Here is an 18,562-nt window from a genome sequence, read left to right as displayed (position 1 = left end):
CCCATGCCCCAGCCCAAAGGCACCTCGGCCAAAGAAGACCAAGCGATGTCGCTGGCAGCCAATGGAGAAGGAGCCTGCGTGTCCGGCCTCGGCGAGTGCTGGACTCGGGAGCAGGAAGCACCGTGTGCAGCCAAAAAAATAGCGCGAGCAAGCCCCGAACGCGCCGGCCTGGGAACCGTGGACTGCCATCCTCTCTGCCTCTGAGCACGGTGGGTGACTGTTAGAGTAAGTCCATTCACAGAGGAGGATCCTGGGCAGCTGAGCCTGCAGAGCTGCCGAGCAGGCATCTGGGGTCTGGCCAGCCCCGATGCCTGCCTCAGTTCATACAGCCCTCCCCCCAGTGCCTCCACGTGGCCCCTGCTGGCCATGTTGTTTGGTGGCATTGGGCCGGCGGTGACAGGATCGCAAGACTGATACCTGGATTTTCAAGAGCAGCCGTGGAAACCTCAGCAGACACCGCCCGCCTCCTCCCTCCCTGCTCCTGGGCGCCATCTATGCTGTTGAGGTCACTTGTGTCCATGGCATCTGTGGGGGCAGAACACCATATCGTGGTGGCTTCCCCAGTGCTGTGTCCCATGGCGTCTCACAGAGACTTGAAACCAGCCAGGGTGGCACTGACACCACAGACTGGCAGAGCCAAGTCACAGGCGAGTGGGGTGATAAACCCGGCCAATGGGAAGGCGGCTCCCTGCCCCAGGAATGTGGAATTGCAGCCAGGAGTGAGGCTTTGGGACTAGAAGCAAGGACCCTTGGGGCGGCCATGGCCTATCTCAGGTGGAAATGGGCTCCGAGGGAAGCCGAGCCCAAGAGGAACGAGTCTTGGAGCTTCGCAGGTCCTGCCTCAGGCCCTCCATGAGCCTGTGGGCCTTCACGGCTCCCAGACCCACTCACACCTGGACCGTGGAGGGCAGGTGAGGCCGCCTGTTTCCACAGGAAGGCATGTTTCAGAGTAAGGAGATTTCCCCGCAAGTCACAGGCAGGTGAAATGCCAGCGGGCAGAAGGGCCACCAACCTCCCATATCTGGGGTGTCCCCAGGGAAGCAGAATGCAGGCAAGGGCTTCTAGCATTGCACTGGGCAGCAGGGAGTGGACTTGAGCTGGCCAGGGACACAAGTCGGGGACATTGTCCATCTCCTCTTTGCCACCACATCTGAAAACAGATATTGGCCATAGGGCCCTGGCTGGGCCAGCTGCGTGCCTGTCTTTCCATGAATCTCTTGGGCAGCAGTGAGCACCACCAACCTCCTCTGGACATACAGTCCCTGCCCAGTGGCCACTTTTCACATCAGCCTGAAGGCCAGACATGCCTGCTGTCCTGGGGTTGGGGTGAAGCTCAGGGGGGTCATAATCTGGCTGAGGTGACACAGCAGTCAGTGGGAGAAGCAGGGCTTAAGCTCAGGCCCCAGGAAGAAGTCTGTGGATGAGGCCACTGGACCACGAGGCACCTTCCCCCAAGGGTTCCAGCCAATGTGGTGGGGCAGAGCCCTTCCCACCCTGCAGCACGGTCTCATCTGCTTCCCCGAGCAGCCAGCAGGTGGTGCTGTGGGGCCAGACAGGACTCCAGGTGGGAGGGCCCCAGCAGGAAGGACGCAGGGGCCTAGGACCCAGCAGAGCCTGCTAACCAGCCCCAAGGTCCTGCAGCGACCTGCTCTCTCCAGCCGCATTCCCTCCAGCCAGAGACCAGTAGAGAGGCACCCTGGGTATGGGCACCCGGCATCCTGCTGCCTGAGGCTGGGCCTGGAGGTCTGGACACTGGTCCCACTGCCACACCTCTGCACAGGCCAACCTTCAGTAGGAGGCGGCCTGACGCAGGCCAGGGCAGCCCTCTTACCCTTGCCCCAGGCCCTCGCCAACTCCTGGGGTCCCCAGGCTCAGGCAGCTGCTCTCGGGGCTTGTTTGGGCAGTGCCTTCTTCCTGGAACCTGTGCCTTCCTAAGGAAACTCCTTGGACTTTCCTGTTTCCCCTAGAGACCCCAGCCCAGGCCACCTCCCCTTTGAAGCCACCCCAAGTTCTCTGGGCCTCCATAGTGTTTTTCTTTTCTTTTTTTTGGTATTGGGGATTGAACCCCAGCCCTTTTTTTGTATTTTATTTAGAGACTGGGTCTCACTGAGGTGCTTAGCGCCTCGATAAGTTGCTGAGGCTGGCTTTGAACTTGCCATCCCCCTGCCTCAGCCTCCCGAGCAGCTGGGAATACGGGTAGGTGCCACCACACCCGGCCACCACACCCTGCAGCTGTGCTGGGCCTGCCTGGAAGGTGAGACAGCGGAGACTTTATGGACTACAGGTGACAGGAGGGGCATGGCATGCACCTGGGCCCTTCCTCCAGCTGGCTGCCACCCCAGCGCCTCCCTTCTCAGGGGCATAAGCATCCAGTGGACCAACCTGCACCCTCCCCGAGCCTTCAAACCAACACCGGAAACTGTCAAACTCCTAGAGGAAAACGGGGGGGGGGGGGGAAGCTGCTTGACATTGACCTTGGCAACGATGTTTTGGATGTGAAACCCAAAGCACAGGCGGAAAAGGCAGGAATAGACCTGGGAGACCACACGGATCTGAAGTGCTCCTGCACCAAAGGAGACAGTGGACAAATGGCTGGGAGGAGGCATGGGCAAGCCCTGCACCTGGAGAGGGGTCAACGGCCAGACAGGTCAGGAACTGCTGCAGCCCACAGCGGGGACCACGCAGCCCAGCCACAAACAGGCAAAGGACTCAGATGCTTCTGCAAAGGAGAAAGGGGCTAATGGGTGCGGGGACAGGTGTCAGTGTTCACTGGGACCTGTGATGGAACCCCGAGGAACGTCCGCTCCCACCCCTGGAAGGCCACCACCAGAAAGCCAGACGAAGGGGCGAGGATGAAGGGAGCCTCGCACCTTGTTGGCGAGAATGTAAAATGGTGCAGCTGATATGGAAAACAGTGCGGAGGTTTCTCAAAAAATTAAAAATAGAAATGCCATCTGATGCAGCGATCTCACTTCTGGGTGTGCATCCGAAAGAACTGAAATCAGACTCTCCAAGAGCAGAGCGGCCACGCTCTCTGCAGCGTGGACCCAGAGCCAGGCGTGGACGCGGCTTGGAGCACCCCCTGGCCCTAAAGCCAGGGACCACCCAGGCTGCCAGCATGTGGAACCTGGAGGACGTGCCAAGTGGGGTGACGGGCTGCAGTGGACATATGGCCTGGCCCACTGGAGGGCCAGTCTAAAGCCAGCTGACTTCTGGAAGCAGAGTGTGCAGTGGCAGATGCCCAGCTGGGGTGGGCAGGGGGTGCTGCCGCCAGAGGCATGGACCCGTGGCTTCAGGACGTGTCGGTCCTGGGAATGGGCGGCCCGACACTGCTCTGTCTGTGCACTGGGCACCTAAGTGCAGCTCTCCACAAACAAACCCAAAACAACGACCGTGGACATCCCCAGCCTGGCCTGCGGCCTGGCCTGCACTGGCAGACCTTGGCTCCCTGGGGCTCTCGGCCTCCTTCTGTCTCTGCTGAGGCCCTGACAGGGGCCCAGGCCCCACTATGGCTCCAGCACTTCCTGGCTGAGCGTTTTCCTGTCCTGTCTCAGCCTCCCTGTCCTCTCGTGCGTGCGGGGACAGAGACCTGTGGGGGTGGGGGAGGCGGAGGTGGCCGGGGAGCCAGTCCTCAAGGCTGGGAGTGCTTCCTGACCAGGGTGGATTCCAGCTGTGTCTGCTGTCTCGTTCCTTCTCCAAGGTACCTTTATTTTCTTGCTAACCTGTGGTAGGCTGTTTTCAGTCCCATTTCACAGAGGGGAAAACAGAGGCTCAGGGACGTGAGGTGGGTGCCCAGCCCCAGTGAGCGAGGGTCCACCCAGAGCCCCAGCCTCTGCTGGGTCTCCTTTCCTGTGCCCCAGATTGGCTGATGGAAGTGGGAGGTGGGCTGGGCTCGTCTGGAGAGGGATTTCAGCCTCTCATGGTGGCTGAGCCAGAGGAGGTGGTGAAGGCCTTCCTGAGGGGCTCCCAGGGGTGAGTAGACAGGCAGCTGAGGGTCCTCACAGGGCACCATGGCCTCCCTCTCCACCTGGGGCTGGCCTGAGCCAAGGAACCTCAGCCAAGGGTGCTGGAGCGGGTCACCTGGTTCAGCCCTTGGCTATGGGGCCCCAGACCAGAGATGGGGCTGTGTGGGGGCTGGTGCCCGTGGGAGCCCATGGGAGCACAGCGGACCAGACCCAGCGAGGGGAGCTCCGTGGAAGGCCAGCCAGGCCCTTGGGCTCTGAGGTATGGAGCAGGCCAGGGTTCCATGGGGGCGCAGTGAGAGCAGGAACCCAAGGGTGCGGGTGTGCTCGTCTCGCAGGGGAGGCTGCTCACAGAGGTGTGGAGATGCAGGCACGCAGAGCCCCGGGTGGTGGCAGGCCCTGTTCTCCCACCACTTGGGGGAACCCACACCCCATGGGCTGAGGCCAGGGGCCTAGGCTCCCCAATCGTGGGCACTGTTAGACTTGCTGAAGCTGGTAGCGGCTGGCTGGCTTCCTGGGTCCTGGGACACTCATGGATGGGCACGTTTGGGGCAGGCTAATCATGGCTAGAGCAGGCCTTGGCTGCCCTGGGGACATGCACAGGCTGGAGATGTGGAGCCAGGCCGACATGGACAAGGAAGGGAGGGCCTGGGGCCACCAGCCTAGGAGGGCCTGTGGGGCCAGCCCAGAGGCCTCTGAGGCCAGGTGGGTCTTGATGGCCCCTGAGCAGGGCTGATGCTGGTCAGGTGGCCAGCAGCTTACTCTGCGGGGTGTGGCGAGGAGAAATGAGCATGAGGAGCTGGCCTGAGAGGAGCCCTGCAGAGGGCAGGGAGGGCAGGCTGCCCACAGAGAGGCCAGTGCCCCTGAGGCCATGACGCCCTTTGACCCCCGAGGGCCCACCTTCAGGCGGGGCCCCTTTAAATGGAAGGTTCTCTCCTCCTAGAAGCCCCCTCCCAGTTTCCTGGGCAGCCAGATAAACAGAAGCCTCAGCCCTGCTGCTGACATGGCTTCCCCCTGCTCTGGGGACCTCAGCCCCACAGGCCTGCCCATTCCCCCTGTCGCCACTCCAGGTGAGATGCTCGGGGGAGGGTGGAGGATGGGGACAGGGACAGTGGCACCTGGGATCTGGGGTCATGGGAGACAAAAGCAGCATCTCGCCTCCCCTCCAGCAGGGGGTCTCTGCCAAGTCACAAAGGACGGTGCAGCAGGACCTGGCCAGGGTGGGGCACCAACCCCACCCTCTCAGGTGGTCCTCCATCTCCCCAGAGCCCACTCCCCCGCCCAGCAGTGCTCCCAGGGGAGGGGGCTGCTCCCCTCCAGCCCTTGAAGCCCTGGCCTGCAGGAGCCAGGTTCTCCCCACTCCCCCTGCCTGAGGCCCTCTGGAATCAGGCCCTAGCTACAGGGAGGGGTGGCCGGCCACCCTCCAGGCCACTGCTCACTGGCCCTGCCTCTCTCCTGGCACTGTGGATTTCTCCCCTTCCGCTGGCTGGTTCGGGGCCTGGCTATGTCTCCCGAGGATCTTGTGCCCCCCACCTCGACCTGGTCAAGCCTCACCTGCACCAGGCTCACTCCTCCCTGTCTGTCTTGGGACTCCTGTCCAGCCCCTGCCCCTAGAGGCGCTCCAGCTGCCGGGCAGGAGAGGGCCCTGGGCTTCCACCCTCTTTCCCACCCCCGCTGGCTCGCCTGCTCTCCTCGCACACCTCCCTCGCCAGGAGCACTCTCCTTTTCCTGAACCTGTCTGGCAAACCCCCAAAGCCCGCCCATCCTTGCTTGTGCCCACACAGCTGGCAGAGCGGGGTTCTCACCTTCTGTTCTTGATGGCCAGCCTGCGGGGTGCCTCTGCCAGGCCGGCTCCCTGCCTGTCCTTGTCTGCCCAGCCTCCCTCTCCTAGCAACAGCCTGGCACCTTCTCTCTGGGCCCCTCCTCAGCACAGCTGCTGGCCGCCGTCCTGTCTCCCTGAGAAACTGGAGCCATCAGAGGAAGACTCAGGCTCCCACCCCGGGTGCCCTGGCTCTGCCCTCCCCGCCTGCTCCCTGCAAGGCCAACATCCCGAGGCCCCCACTCCCTCCCTGCTCCTGCCTTGGGTGGCTCCCCCCTCGGGGCCTGTCCTCTCCACTCGGCTCCTATCAACATGAAAGCCCGCTGCTGTGCCTCCTCGCTCTTGACCTGACTGCGTTCTTAGCAGCTGCCCTATTTCTCTGCTCCCCATTTATAGCAAAACTCCTTGAAAAGGTTGCCATCCCTGCTGCCTCCAGATCTCCCCCATTTGCTCTTGAACCCACTGTAATCAGGCTTCAATTTCCAGCACTTCCTTAACACAGCTCCGTCAAGGTCACTCACAGCCTCCCACTGCTAAATCCGAGGTCAGTTCTCAGGCCTCGTTTGACGTCACCCATTGGCAGCACATGATTCAGCCCCCTCTGGCCTCCAGAACCCCATGCTCTGGCACTACTGCCCCTCCAAGTCCCCTTCTGGCTCCTGTCCCTGACCTGGGAAGGACAGAGGGCCCAGGCTCTTGTCCGCTCACCCACTTGGTGATCTCACCCACTTCCATGACTGCAAATGCCATCTCTCAGGGTTCATCTCCAGCCTGGAGCCTCAGAGACGCTGCTGCCCCTCTTCCCCTGCCCATCTAAGGGCACCAACCCGCCCAAGTCTAAACTTGACTCCCTGGCCAACCTGCCCCCCCCCCCCCCCCCCGCATATCCCCATCTCAGTAAACAGTGCCTCCTGCCTCCTAGGCTGAGGCTGTCAGCGTCCTGCTCTTGACACTCCCCCTGCCCCACATTCCCACACCCGCAGGTCCAGCTGGTTCTAGCTTCAAGACAATTCAGAATCTGGGCACTCTCAGTCCACCCTCCCCAGCCCTCTCACCTGGCCTAGTATCCTGCCTCTGCCATCCTGACCCCTCCACCCACTGCAAAACAACCCAGACCCACCGTGAAATGCAGGCCCTCCCCTTGTGCCCCAGGGCTGTGATGAGGGGGCAGCACAGTGCCCTTCTCCCCTCGTTGGGGCCCCATCCACCTGGCCCTTCTCCAAAGCCTTTCCCACCACAACCCAGAGCAACACCCACAGCCCCTCCTCCGGCTTCCCCCTCCACTGGCTGGTACCGAATGGCAGTCCAGGTCAGTGGCCCCCAGCCCTGGGCCTCCAACCACTTTGCCAGAAGCCTGCAGAGAGGAGGTGCCAGGTGGACAGGACAGCTACAGCTTGGCCCTGAGGGGTGGAGCTCTGGGCATGGCCCTGCAGGAGCTGTCCGTGGTGCTGAGAGGCAGACCCCGAGCCTTGGGCTGGCAGGGTTCTGGGTGGTCCTTCCCCTGCTCCTGCTGGAGGGTCCTGGCACAGTCCCATGATGCTGTCCCAGCTGCCGACGCAGGAATGTGTCTTCTGGTGCTGGGACAGGTTGGCCAATGCCATCTCATTCGCAAGGCAGCAGGATAGGCGTGGTAGTCACCCTCTTCTAGAAGGGAAACAGGCCCCCAGAAGGCTGTGCAGGCTCTCAAGGGCAGAAAGGAGGACACCTGAGTGTCGCTGTGGCTGCAGCTGGTGCCTAGAGTGGTGTCTGGCACACAGTAGGTGCTCAACAAGTATCCGTGTGTGGGAGAATCCGAATCAGCCTCTGGAGTTGGGTGTGGCATAGTGGACCGTGACTGTCCAGCCCAGGGCTCCTGATTCAGCCTCCTTGTGCCTCTGGGCCTGGACTCCTGTCCGTCTCCTAGGGATGCTGGGAGGAGGCCTGGGGGTCCAGATTGGAGCCACATAGGGCTTCATCCATTTGTGTTCTAGGAGGACCCAGGGCTGCCTTGGCCACTTCATTGTCCCCAGAGCAAAGCACATTTCATGAGTAGGCAACTGAGAGAAAGATGAAGGGGTCTCTCCTGTGCTGGGCCCAGCAGCTCCCACAGCATGTGGACCATGGGCAGTGACCTGGGTTGCCTTCTAGAGACCATGAGTGGGCTTCCAGGGTGGTGGCCACCAAAACCCCTCAAGTGCCATGTGCACGCACACATTACTCTCTGAGAGTGGGTCCTGGGGTTCATAGATCTGCTGGGATCCACCTGACTCACATAAAGCCACAGAGATCTAGACCTGCTCCTGGGACCTTCCAACCTGACTGTCCCAAGAGGTCCCAGGGTCAGCTGTGTCAAGGCTGAGAAGCAGGCTGTCAGGCAGGCTCCTCCCACCTCCCTCTACCTGTCCTGGATTGGGTACCCACTTCCTCCTCACCTGGTTTGCCATGACCTCCAGGCAGGGCCCTTACAGTCCACTCTGTATTCAAAGCAGCCAGGACAAACTTTCAACTGAGTGGCCACTTCCTGCTGCCCCAAATGCCACGCCTGCAGGTGAACCCAATATCCTGTGCCTGTTTGGAGTCCCTGCATGGTCAGGCTGGCCAAACTAGCCTCTTTCCCATCTGGAACCTTCTGTACACAAAACAGTGGCAGAGACTCTTGCACGCCCACAGCTCCCTCCTGCCCTTCACGGTTCGCTGGCGTTGTTAGCTGGGCCACCGCATGGCCCTCACCTTGCCCAGCCACAAGGTCTGCCTGTCCACCTCACAGGTGGCTCCTTCCCAGCTTCTCCGGCCTCGGCGCCTGGCCTCCCGCAGCTCCGCCCACTGCGCCGCGGTCACTGCCCCGGCCTGGCCTGCGCTCACTGTCTCCGCTCCGCAGGTCCCGCCGCGCCGCCCGAGCCCCGCTTCCCGGACATCTACGGCGGGGACGCGCAGCTCTGGGAGGCGCACTTCCGCGGCATCGGGCGCGCCTACCGCGCGCTGGGCAAGGAGGACGACTTCGCCATCCGCGTGCTCACCGAGGACTTCACGCTGCCCTTCCCGTTCGCCTGGCCGCCGGGGCCCGACCCCGCCCGCGGGCCTCTCTTCTACGACCCACAGGACCGCGCGGGCTTCGACTTCCTGCTGCGGGGTCCCGGCGCGCCGCCGCCCGCGCTGCTGCGGCCCCTCCACGCCACCGCGCAGGCGGCCGCGCGCAAGCGGCGCCTGGAGCAGCTGGCGCTCAGCTACGCCAGCGCGGGCGCCGGTCAGCCGTCCGGCCTCGTGCTGCTGGCCCCGGGCCCCGCCGCCTTCCCGCCCGAGGCCGGCCGTCCCGGCTGGGCGAGCCCCCGCGGCCCACGGGAGTGAATAAAGTGCGCTTCTCCCACCAGCCCCGAGTGCTCTCCGTGCACACCTGGGCAGGCGCCATCCCAGCTGCGCCCGGGGAGGCGGGTGGAGCCAGCGCGAGCTGACTGCATCCTAGCTGAGGCTAGGCCCGGCCAGGCCAGAGAGTGGTCTGTGGTGGGACCGGAAACCCACGGGAAACCCAAGTGGCTCTCAAACGCGGGGAGAGTGAAAGAGCCCGGTGGCAATGGTCCCTGAGGCAGGCTGGTCCGCAGGGAGTGACGGGAGGAGGGAGGAGGACCCTGAGGAGGGGCGTGGGGGCCAGCCCCAGTGCCCACCCCCAGTGCCCACCTCTGGGATCTAGAGCAGTACTGTTGTGGGTAGATGTTAGGCAGCTTTCCGGTTTCCATGACAGCGCTTGGGGATGGGGTGGGGGGATGTGGCAAGGAGGATGCTTTCACTTGGCCCTTTCTAGGCCTGCTGGTCCCCTGCTACCCTGCCTCTGCTCTGGAGAGAGGGTCCCTCCTTGGCGATCAGAGAGAATTCACAGAGCCTGGAATGGCACAGATGGCCGGGTCACCATCCTGGGTGCTTTTCCCTCTGTGGGTGACAAGTACCAGGCAGGGGCCTGTCTCTACTCTGGGCAGGTTGGAGGCAGGAACTGATGACCCTGTTTGTAGCTTCCTCCTCTGACCTGCAGGACAAGGAGCAGGAAGGCTTTTAGGGAAGGACCAGTCTCCTTACTGGTTGGGGAGTGTGGATTCTAGGTGTGGGGGTGAGTCCAGGGCTGGAGGCAAGTGGAATTGGAGCTGTTTCTTTTCTTTCTTGGAATCCAGGAGTTACAGTTATTTATAGCTTCCTAGTGGTGGTGAGAAAAGATTTTTCCAAACCGTTGCTTGGTTTTGCTGGAGAACTGGTTTGAGAGGGAATGCTCATCTCTGCAGGAGGAGGCCTGGGGCTGTGGAAGAGAAGTCTCCTGTTCTTCCTCCTCTGCTGTCAGGGCCTCCACAGAGACCCCAGCCCCTGCTCTGGGCTCCTTCCACCTGTGGACTCCTCTCTTCGATTCTGTAGGGATGCCCAAACAGTTCCCTTGTAATGGTGTCCATGCACTTGATTCCCATGGGGCAGCAGCAAGCATGACATCAGGCACCACAGGCTCTGTGCTATGAGACCCCTGGGCTCCACAGCAGCAGCTCCCAGAGTTGGATTTCAGTACAAGTGGTTTATTTGGGAGGTCTTCCTTGGAAACAGGCAGGACAGTGAGACAGCAGGGGAGGAGCAGGTTACCTGTGGGCTGGACAGCCAGCAGCCAGCCCCACTGGGGAGGGGAGAGGTGGCCTCAGAGCCAGACTTCCTAGGGACAGGAAGCACGCATATAATCACTAATCCTGCCACCAAGGGGTGGGCCTCCCAGGGACAACAGCTCTTCTGCAGGCTGGCTTGCCTGGAGGGGATTGGGGATCGAGCCCCCACTTCCCTAGACAGCAGCGGTGTGAGTGGGCACTTAGAAACAACCATTTGATAGAGTGATTTTGTGACTATAGAGTGTAATAGCAAAAATTCGGGGTTTGCATTTCGTGTTTTCTTCATTTTTTTTCTCCTAGAAATTTATTCTTAAAGTTGTTCACAAAGGCATGGGTCTGTGACAGGTTGGAAACAAAACCCTTGGTCCTTTACAACCACTGGTACGAGAAGCATCTGTGCAGGCCACCAAGACTCCGAGTATCAGATAGAAAACTAAACAGAAGGAGATGTAGTACATGCTGTGAAGAAAGGGACAGGCGCAGAGCCTGTTTCACAGGACCTGTTGGAAAAGGTGGCCTTTAAGCTAGGAATGGGGGGATAAGGACATGCAGTCAAGTGGACTCAGGGGAGGGTGCTCCAAGATACAAAGGACCTGAGCCAGGGGTCTGGGGGCCCAGAGCAGATTGAGCAAGTGTATTATTAGATGCTCCCCCTGGTTTCAAGCATGAGGGGGACTGGATGAGTCAGGAAACTGGAATGTCTAGAAATGACATGAGCTTCAGGGAAAGTTTGATCCAGGGGTTCCAGGTTGTCACAGAGGCCCTGCCTTCCACCAGTCAGTGTTGCTGTGGCAGTCAGTCTGATGGCTTCCTTCGCAGTGGCAATGTGGCTGGTGCACTTCCCACCTTTACAGTCTCCCCTGGCCTCTGAGAAGGACAAAGTCCCTGGTTTCCATGAGCTGTCTCAGAAGGAGCAGCCACACATTCTGCCAGCCCAGGAGCCCCCTGCTTGACTGGTCACGTGCCTATCCCTGACCTGACCGCCGTGGCCCGAGGAGTAGCCTGCAGTGCGGGGTGTAGGCCTGTGTGGCCTGAGCAACCCCTGTGGCAAGGGCAGGAGGACCTCGGATGGATTGTGACAGTAAGGCCCAGAACACTGTGTGGCCACAAAGTGGGAGGATGGAAGCCGGCTGTGTCTGCACAGTCCAGAGGCTGGGCAGCGTGGCCCCGGGGTGGACCTCGGTGACATCGCCTTAGACAGCTGCTCACCAGGAGCAGCGAGGTCCGAGCTGGTCACAGGATGGGGTCTCGGACTTTGCGTGAGCACAGTCCAGTGTCTGTACTGGGCGGGGTCTGGTGCTGAGGTGTTGGGTTCAGAGACGACCCCCCAGCCTCTCAGAGCTCTCCAATGTGGGGTGGGCGGGCTCTGAGACGACACCCTGTCACTGCTCCTTGGACAAGGGCCTGGGCCACACTCCTGGGCGTTCCTCCTGTTCTCCTCACACAGAGAGCCGGGAGCCCCTGTTTCCCTTTCTGCTGTGGTTGCCGGGATGCTCACCGTGCGTTTTCTCAGCTCCTCCGTCACCGCTCTGGGGTACTCACCCCACCCCAGCGCTGGTGCTTCGTGCAGCTGCCTGGCTTTCAAGTCTCTTGCTGTCTGTCTGGGAGCATAGGAATAAGACTTCACATCCGTTTTCCATGTTGGAGGGACCTTCCTCGTCAGCCCCTGGCTCTGGGAGGTGACCCTGCACCCTACCCTCCTCCCACTGGCTAGCCAGAGGACTCTGCCATCCTTTCCCACCAAGCCTGCGCTCCAGGCTGGAATAGTGTGGCTACTGCCCCGGGGCCTGGCTGTGACCTTGGGTCCTGGTGTCCGAGGTGGGCAAATGGCTGCGGCCCAGATTTGGGAGGACAATAGAACTGGGCTGGGCACTGGGTCCTCCACCTCCTGCTCCATGACCCTCAGCCTCCATGGCTTCTTTAGGCCTCCAGAGTCCTAGAGCACAACTGCAGAGCCTCTTTGGGCTCCTGGGGTTGTGGGGGACGTGGGTGAGGCCCCTGGGCCTGCTGGGACAGTAAGAGCCCAGCAGGTAGAGGGCAACAGTTTCCTCCACTGTCCACTCTGCCTCCCCGGCAGGCTGGTCTAGCTTCTTCCTGGAGCTCTGAGCCACTGGCTTCTCCCCAACCCCTGATGTCCCTGGGCTCGGATCGAGGGCTCTGGAGTGAGCGCGTGCTGCTCCTCCTGTTAGCAGCTGTGAGCCTTGGACAAGCCTCTGGGCCCCTCTGAGGAGTGGTCTGCACTTGGCAAGACCGCTGGGGTGATGAGCTGGACACCTGCCACTCTGGGCTTTGTCAACAGTGGCCATTGCTAGCCCCTTGTCTCTGCTTGGGCTGACTGCCCTCCTCTGTTCAGAGAGAGGAGCCACCCTGCAGGGTCCCGTTCTTCCTCCTGGGCCACCTGCCCTTCCCTGGCTGAGCCTCAGAAGACCCAGCTTCACCATGTCTCATCCCTGAAGAGCAGCAGTGCTGCAGGAGCCACATGGGACTGCAGGCAGCAGGTGCTCAACTATTGCTTCTTGAATGTGCCCTGTGACTGGGCATGTCACCTTGCAGAGTGGAGGGCTGGGGAACCCCCGGCAGAGCTGGGGGGCAGGAGTCGGGTGTGGATGCAGAAGCTGAGCTGGTTGTTTCCGACTGCGTAGCTGCCCCAGGTGACTTCACATCTTTGGTATTCAAAGGAGACAGATCCCCCCTTTGATTCCTGAGCTGCTGGGAACAGGGTTCAGGGACCCCCCCCTTCAGTTTCCTCGGGATGAACTCCGAGGAGCGATGAGGATGTTTAATTAATTGCAATTACAATCTTCAAAGGAAGCCCAGAGTTGAAAGTTGTTCCTAATTACTGTGTTATGATGTTGATCGGCTCCCCAAATTGATTGTGTTAGACTTTCTGATGGAGGATTAATTGAGTTGCTGGGAGGACGTACTTGACGTCCCTCCCCCACCTCCAGATGAAAGCCGTGTTCATCTTCGGGCCAGCTGCAGGGCCAGAACGAGGCCAGGGACTGGACACCAGCCACACAGCTGCTGGACCAAGACCTTCATACCAAGGTCGAGGCCCAGGTGCTGGTCAGGTGTGGATGGCCTGTGGGCTCTGGGCAGTGCACAGAGCAGTCGCCAGGTCCTGCTCCCCTTTATGGGGCTCCCCAGGCAGGGCCACCCCTCCCCACCCCTGAGGTTGGGTGGGGTCAGTAGGTGAGATGTGGGTATGGATGATACCTGTCGCTTCTGGGCCAAAGCCTGGTGGCCACATGGAGTCCCCTGTCCCCCTGCCAGGGTTGGCCCAGGATGGGGCCTACAGTACGAGTGAGCAGTTAGCCCCTGAGGCTTTGGGGGTTCTCCCTCTGCCCGTGACCAGCCTCTTCTGACTGACGCAGGCCCCGGCAGGCTGGGCTGCTGTGAAGTGGGGCCTAGACACGTGAGGCTCTGGTCCTTGTGGGAAACGAGCAAGAGGGTCAGCAGGTGCCCCAGAGCACTGGCCAGCTTGGGCCCTTCTGGCAGGTCACTTCCTTGCTCTGTGCCTCAGGTTCCTCATTTGTAAAGCAGGGGCTGTGAGCCTATGGAGCGGGCAGGGTGGCCACAGGGAGGAGGGATCGGTGTGGCTTCCCCGTCCCTGGGCCTGCCTGGGGGAAGGTCCCCCTCTGTAGAGTCCCTGAGCCGGCCTGCCCTTCGGGTGCAGGCCTGGGAGCTTTGTCCAGGATCAGGCCTCTTGGCAGGCTCCGGAGGGGGTCTGAGCAGAGCCCTCAGAGGAAGGAGGGCTGGGGACACCCGTGGCAGGGGACTCCAGGTGGCAGGGAGCAGCAAAGGCAGGTGTGAATGGAGCCAAGTCCGGAGCCGGGGTGTGCCACTGCCCCTGACCTGGGGAGGCCCTTAACGCACTAGGACACGCCTTCCGAGGGACATCGCCCCAGGGAGCAGCGGCCCTCAGAGACGCTGTGTCTTCAGCAGGCAGCACAGGTACGCAGGCGGTGTCCGTGGGAATAAAATTTCACGGGGGACCAAATAGGGGGGAAATGTCTCCAAGCCTGCTTAGGCAGAGAGGAGGTGGCCGAAGCCAGGCCGAGAATGCTGGTCCAGAGGACGGACTGCTACCCTGGCTGGACACAGGGCCAGGGGGCCAGGCTGATGCAGTATCCAGGTGAGCCCGCTGGGGATCTGTGGGGCGCAGGGATGGTGGAGAAGGCAAGGATTCGGGGGCTGTGGGAAGCTGGAGCCAGTGTGGTTTCCTGAAAGCTAAAATGGACTCAGAGGGAGGGAGGGAGGAGTCAGGGCACTCAAGGCTGGCCAGTGCTGAGGGGAGGCCGGGTCCTGGGCACTGTTGCAGGCTGCTCCCGAGAGGCCTGCAGGAGATGCTGGGGACACGGGCTCAGTGAGGTCGGAGGGCTCCTGTGCTGGTGGCTGAGGCGCTGGGTGGCCGCAGGAGAGGTGCCCTTGGAGCCCCTGGTCTAGGCAGGCCGTCGATATCTCCTTTGTGAGGTGGCCCACAGGCCTTTGGCCCAGGGTGGGTTCTTATCTTCTGGAAGAGGAAGAGGAGCCGTCCTGGCAGGGATTTTGAGCCCCACTTCAGGCCCCCGTGGCTGGGCTGTGGCTGGGGTGGGGAGAGCTCCCAGGCCCTTGAGTCACCGGGCACTAACGAGCCCTGAATTAAACTGGTATCCCACCTCCTCAATGCTCCCGGCTCTGGAGAGGAACAGGAACCTGGGGACAGATAGGGGCCCGAGAGAGGAGAGGTGGCTTATTTCAGGCCGTGCAGTTTCTGCCCAGATGGGGACACAGGCAGGCTGTCTCCTAAAGGCCCTCCTAGAGTTGGTGAATTGAGCCCCAGAGTGGCTGTGGGGCTCGGGCATGCAGGAGCAAGCCACAGCCCCAGACCAAGTGGGTCCCCCTGCCTGGCCACTTCCTAGCTGAGGGAGTGCGGCTGCAGCGATGGCGGGCAGTTTCTGGTGCTGATCTAAGCCCCTGCTGAGGGCGCCCTGCCTGGCCATGCTCCCAGTCTCCCATCTGGGATTGCGGTGGCAGGGCCCTCGAAGGACCCTCTGTGGGTTACAGATGCCCTTGTCTGGGCTCAGCCCTGAGGCTGGCCAGGCCTCCCAGCTGCTGAGGGCGTGGGCCTCCTGCGTGTTCTGTGGGCCAGTGTGTGTGCGCGGGCGAGGAGCCACCCCTGTGGGCCGCAGCCCTCTGACCCCAGCCCTGCCATCGTTGTTAGCCCAGTCCCAGGCCGAAAGCCCTGGAAAAGGCCCCGGAGCTCCCTCCTGGCCCCAGTAAACCCACCGCGCGTTCTGCCACAGCCATGAGTGTGCGACGTGGCCCGAGCCTCGCGGCCCCTCCGCCCCTGCTGCAGACTTCCACATTAATCACGGCTAATTGCTAGCGGAGCTGTTTATGTCAAGAGCCATTATTCCTGGGAATAAAGAGAAATAAAAGACGGTTTCCTTTGAGGAAGCCCGAGTGGCCCGAGGAGGAGCAACGCCAGCCCCCCGGGGTCCGCCGGCTTCTCCAGGAAGCGGATGACAGATGGGCGGCCCCTGGCCTCTGCCGAGTATTTGGGGAAATGAGCACATCCATCACGTCCTCGTCTCCCTGCAGTTGTTGTGAGTTTCCTTGAAACCACGGAGAGTTTTTTCATCTTTCCTTTTTTTGGCAACAACAGCTGGGAATAAGTTGACACTTTCTAAGCGCTGCCACTTACTGCTGGGGAAGGGGCTGGGGAGGGGACCCTGGGACCCCTCAAGCCAGGATGGGCTCCAGGCTCAGCATCTCCAGGCTGGGGGGCCCTGGGCGGGCTTTCAGGTGGTCTGTGGGGAGTGCGGAGCCGTCTGGGGAGACGAGGCTGGGGTTCTACCGGTGGGTGTTACCCTGTGGGCTCTGGGGCTGGCTCCCGGACAGGACCCAGAGGACAGGTGGCCGGGAGGTCGAGGGTTTCTGCAAGCCGTGAAGTTTAGCATGTTCCCGTGTTTTCATTCATCCAGCTGTGAACTGGCATTTTGGACGTTCTCTCTGGCAATCAGGGTGTCGCCCTGACGTCTGCTAACACTGAGGCCACACATGAGAGGGAAAAAGGGACAGGAGAACAATAGTGTGGAGTGCCAAGCACCCTGTGTGCACACGTGTGCACGTGTCTGTGTGTGTCATGCACACGCAGGCCGGGGCACGTGTACCTGCATGGGCATGAGTATGCTCGTGGTTTTGCTGCTGTGCACACACAAGTGCGTGTGGTAGTGCACATGGGTGCGTGTGCGCCCATGGGTGCCTGGGCCACTTTCTCTGTACATAAATGACAGTTTTAGAAGCTCCATGGGGCCTGGCAGCCTCTGCATCCGCGGCTCTGTCATTTCATGCCCACTTTACTGAGGAGGACGCTGAGGCTGCCCAAGGTTCCAACCTGAACTAGTCCCACTGGGTTGGGGCCTGGGCTTTCTGACCCAAGTTCTGCTGCTCTGAGGTCCCCTGCAGGCTCCTGCTCCCTGTGCTCCTGCCAGGTCTCCCTGAGAGTCTCCCCAGCCTCCTCCTGCCCTCACTGACTCCGATCGTCCCCCTCGGGGGAGATGGCAGACAGGCCCCGCGGTGTGCCAGTGCTGCCGGGTGGACAGGGGCTGCCTCCAGGGAGGTGTGGAGAAGGGTCCCAAGGTGACTTCTCAGCTTGGCTGCACACGTGCCCTGATTGGGGATGTCGCTATGGGTGTGGGAGGGCCCTGGCAGCCTGCATTCCATGGAGTCCAGCCCAGGGTTGACCTTGGCCTGGGTGAGGGGTGTCCTTCTCTGTTAGCGCATCTGTCCTGGCAGGAGGCCTGGGCAGCGGGGGCCAGGAGTGGTGGGAGTCTGTGGGGAGTGGACGGGGGTGGAGGAGGAGCAGAGCAAGGGACACTGAGGGCGGAGCAAGAGACCCAGGGAGGGTCCCACTGGCCTCTCCTCTGGTGCAGGAGTCTGCGGGGCAGAGCGGTCCCTGAGGCTTCCCAGCCCTGCTGGCCATGCTGCCCGCCAGCAGTTCTGGAGCCCAGAGGGCCAGCAGATGTGGCCACGACACAAAACTCTGCCACCCCTCCAGGGTACTTGTCAGGTCCCCAGAGGGAGGTCACAGGCCCTGTGGGCCCCTCCCAGAGGACCCTGGTACGTTGGATGTATGTTCACAAAATGTTCCACACAGCCCCTCCCCAGCCTCCTGGCTGATGGGTGAGCTCCTGCTCAACACACTGAGTTCCAGGGAAGGTGTCCCTTGGTGAATGTCCCAAGTGAGACAGTGACGGCCCAGTCCCAGCTCTGGCTGCATTAGCTGTGAGCTGCCCAGCCCCTTTGTCCCCCCCTGCTCCCAGAGATCCTGGGTCCCCCACCAGAACGCCTCAGGCTCACAGCCTGCGTGTCCCCTTGTGAGCCAGCTGTCCCAGGAGCGCTCTTGCCTCTCCACCTGTCCTCATCTCTGCTGTGGGGAAGGAGGGGGAAGAGTGCGAGGCTGCATGAGGGGACGCAGGACGCTCAGGAGCCGGTGGACAGCCATACCACCCTGGGATCTGCAGGTCTGCAGGCAGGCTGGGCCACCTCCACCACGCTCCGGAGTCTGGGCGAAGGACCAGATGGTGTTTTGAGCATTTTAATAAGAGCTATTTGCAGTGTTTCTGCCATAAAAAAAAAATTCCTGCTTAATGAGCAAATGCACGTTGGTAGCGAGTTAAAGGCGCTCGGATGTTTTAAATATTATGTACGTCGTGTTCATGTTAACAAACCTGATTTTTAATTACACCTTCCTCTGCTGCCTGGCAGGGCTGAGAGTAGGGAGAGGGAGAAAAACAACCAGGCAAAACAAGCGCGGTTTGCCGTCAGAAGTGACAGCCAGGTTCTCAGGATGCCCTTTGCAGACACTGCCCTGACAGTCAACTCAGACACTGAGCTGCGCGGGGTGTGGGGAGGCTCCACCCTTGCTGACCTTCATTTCCCAGTCACAGGATGGTGCTGACTCTGTACAACACTGAGCCCCTTCCCTGCTCGTAGTCTGACCCTGATCCCAGGTACGTACTGATCCTGGTCATAACTGAGCCATGATTTCAACTGAGCCCCATGACTTGTTAGACACAGATTGAGCCTTGATTCTGGCTGTGAACTTAGCCTAGTTCCTGGTCATGATCTGAGCCTTGATCCCAGCCATGGACTAAGCCTCAGTCATGTCCACCGACAAGGTCCTTAGACAT

At 61.2% G+C, this 18,562-nt stretch overlaps 1 protein-coding gene across 1 annotated transcript; it reads left to right on the top strand.

The window, feature by feature from the left end:
- The first annotated feature begins 4,965 nt into the window (after positions 1 to 4,965).
- On the top strand, positions 4,966 to 9,105 carry C15H8orf90 (chromosome 15 C8orf90 homolog). The gene is made up of 2 exons (XM_071602385.1): positions 4,966 to 5,032; positions 8,639 to 9,105. The coding sequence occupies exons 1-2, from the start codon at positions 4,966 to 4,968 to the stop codon at positions 9,103 to 9,105; spliced, it is 534 nt and encodes a 177-aa protein (XP_071458486.1).
- The last annotated feature ends 9,457 nt before the right edge of the window (positions 9,106 to 18,562 follow it).

Source organism: Marmota flaviventris, chromosome 15 (genome assembly GCF_047511675.1).
Source record: "Marmota flaviventris isolate mMarFla1 chromosome 15, mMarFla1.hap1, whole genome shotgun sequence".
Classification (NCBI taxonomy): domain Eukaryota; kingdom Metazoa; phylum Chordata; class Mammalia; order Rodentia; family Sciuridae; genus Marmota; species Marmota flaviventris.
This window is presented reverse-complemented; position numbering and strand designations above follow the sequence as displayed.